The sequence below is a fragment of the Carassius carassius genome, chromosome 1 (assembly GCF_963082965.1).
Source record: "Carassius carassius chromosome 1, fCarCar2.1, whole genome shotgun sequence".
NCBI lineage: Eukaryota > Metazoa > Chordata > Actinopteri > Cypriniformes > Cyprinidae > Carassius > Carassius carassius.
Genome location: NC_081755.1, coordinates 45507460 through 45509750, shown reverse-complemented (window position 1 = coordinate 45509750; position 2291 = coordinate 45507460). Strand labels below are relative to the sequence as shown.

General features: G+C 37.7%; 1 protein-coding gene across 1 annotated transcript; it reads left to right on the top strand.

Moving 5' to 3' along the window:
- The first annotated feature begins 207 nt into the window (after positions 1 to 207).
- On the top strand, positions 208 to 1937 carry pam16 (presequence translocase associated motor 16). Its single transcript, XM_059537298.1, has 5 exons — positions 208 to 351; positions 816 to 900; positions 1237 to 1373; positions 1455 to 1520; positions 1772 to 1937. Exons 1-5 carry the CDS (start codon positions 349 to 351, stop codon positions 1859 to 1861), a joined length of 381 nt encoding a protein of 126 aa, XP_059393281.1. The 5' UTR covers positions 208 to 348; the 3' UTR covers positions 1862 to 1937.
- Positions 1938 to 2291: the final 354 nt, after the last annotated feature.

The following is a 2291-nucleotide window of genomic DNA, read 5'->3' as shown; positions in this document are numbered from 1 at the left end:
TGTGGAGAGTAACAAATAAGCTACAAGAAACTATAAAATTAACTAAACCTAAGATGAACTCGTTTAACTAAAACGAGTTTATTTTTAAAGGAATGTAAAAACAGTTCATCTATTTTCTTGAAATTAATCATTACTGGACACGCGGCTTGTCGTGCGTCATGACGTCACGAGCGTCGCCTCCATTGATTGGATGCGAGCAGCTCGTGAATGTGCTCCTGCCAGCAGGGGTCAGTGTGTGTCGTGTGTGTTCGTCTCGTTTCTTCGCCGCTTTTATCAACCTTGATGGAGTTACACGTGAAAACGTTTGCCCTAAACTGAGCGATTTAACATCATCAAAACAGATCAGTCATGGTATGTTCATATATTCGTTCATAGATCATAATGATTGTATGATTGTATAGCTCTGTATGTCATCTCTAGAAATGCTTATAATGGAGTATTCCATTTCACATGATCTTATGCAACGACCTTGCATTTCCTTTTTATAGTACGAGTATTGCCATACTACATTATGTTCTCATAATCCATTATATTACTCTTTATGACCGCAGAAGTGCTGTGAAGATGATTTCAAGAGGCTGTGTGTTTGAGAAACATTTACATTTGTTAGCTCAAATACATTACATTTATTTCTCTTATAATGACACATTATATATATTATGTAACATTTGTATGTGGAACAAGAAGGTGTCAGTCAAATGAGTCACTTGCCTTCCTTTAACACTCAGTATCCTCTCTCTTTAAAATAACATGTCACTTTCTTAATGCCTTGTGTTCCTCTTTTATATATTCCCTGTGTTTTTGTGTTCACACAGGCCAAGTATCTGGCTCAGATCATTGTGATGGGGACTCAGGTAGTCGGGCGAGCTTTTGCAAGAGCTTTACGTCAAGAATTTGCAGGTCAATTCAAAGAAACGCTATATAATGTTCATTTATCAATGGCATATTAATATTAGTAGCAGTCATTATTCATCATTTTGGTAAATGGTGTTTGTTGTTCTTCTTAATATCCGCTTGATGCATGCATTAAATACATTTAAACGTGTATTTATTTATTCTTATCTAACTCCATAAAATAAAACCGAAATCACAACGTACTTATAGTTATTATAGTATATTTGTCTTATTTTGGGAGGCTTAGGAGAATATGACAGCATTGCAATGTCTTCTGATGTTACTGATGTTCTGTATGAGGAGGATATGTGAAGTGTGACTGTTGTGTGGATGTGAATGCAGCCAGTCAGGCGGCTGCTGAGGCTCGGGGGGGAGCGGGCAGACAGTCGGCGGCTGCGTCTAGTTTCACAGGAATGACTTTACAAGAAGCCCAACAGATCCTGAACATCTCCACATTAACACCAGAGGAGATCCAGAAGGTGAGAGACGGTCTCACTGAAATATCACTGGGATCAGCATCACAGTATTCACCCTCACCCTTCATTTTATTTTCTCTTCAGAATTATGAGCATTTGTTTAAAGTCAATGACAAAGCGGTCGGCGGTTCATTCTATCTTCAATCAAAGGTAAGCAATGAGACATTATAGCCGTTGTTGTTGTTGTTTCCAGAGATATGTTTTTTTTTTTTTTACATCTTTGATAATATGATTATAATTTGATAATATGATCATTATAAATGATAATAAAGCAGGTTTGTGGTCATAGGGTTGGTAACTCATGGCTCTTCATCCCATTGAGCCCATGTCTTTAGCTATTAGATCAGTGGTCTTTAACATCAGAGACGTAATGATAATGTATGTCTGTCACTCTTGTGAAGGTGGTTCGGGCTAAAGAGCGTCTGGATGAAGAACTGTCCATTCAACAGCAGCACCAAACTAAACCACCAGAGCAGCAGCAGCAGACATGAGCTCCATCCTCACACGCCTCCACTGGAACTATGACCCACACCCACAATAAAACCTCACCTTTTTTGTACGTTGAAATGTCACTCATTTCTTAATTCGTCCGTCTGAGTGGAGGAGTATTTTCTGGATATTTTATTTCTCCTGAGGTCTTGTTGGAGTTCACGGAACTTTCGAACGCGTTTAAAAACGTACATTACTCCTTCAGACGTTTTGAAGGAAGCCTGTTATTCTCATCAAGGCTGCATTTATCTGATTAGAAATACTGTAAGACCAGTAATATTGTGAAATATTGGTACAATTCAAAATATCTGTTTTTCTAGTTGAATATATTTAAAAATGTAATTTATTCCTGTGATGTCAAAACTGAAATTTTAGCATCATTCCTCCAGTCTTCAGCGTCACATGATCCTTCAGAAATCATTCTGATATACA

Coding starts and splice junctions, on each gene's coding strand:
- pam16 (XM_059537298.1), top strand. Junction 1,374..1,454: donor CACCAGAGGAGATCCAGAAG/GTGAGAGACGGT, acceptor TTTTCTCTTCAG/AATTATGAGCATTTGTTTAA. Junction 1,521..1,771: donor CATTCTATCTTCAATCAAAG/GTAAGCAATGAG, acceptor ACTCTTGTGAAG/GTGGTTCGGGCTAAAGAGCG.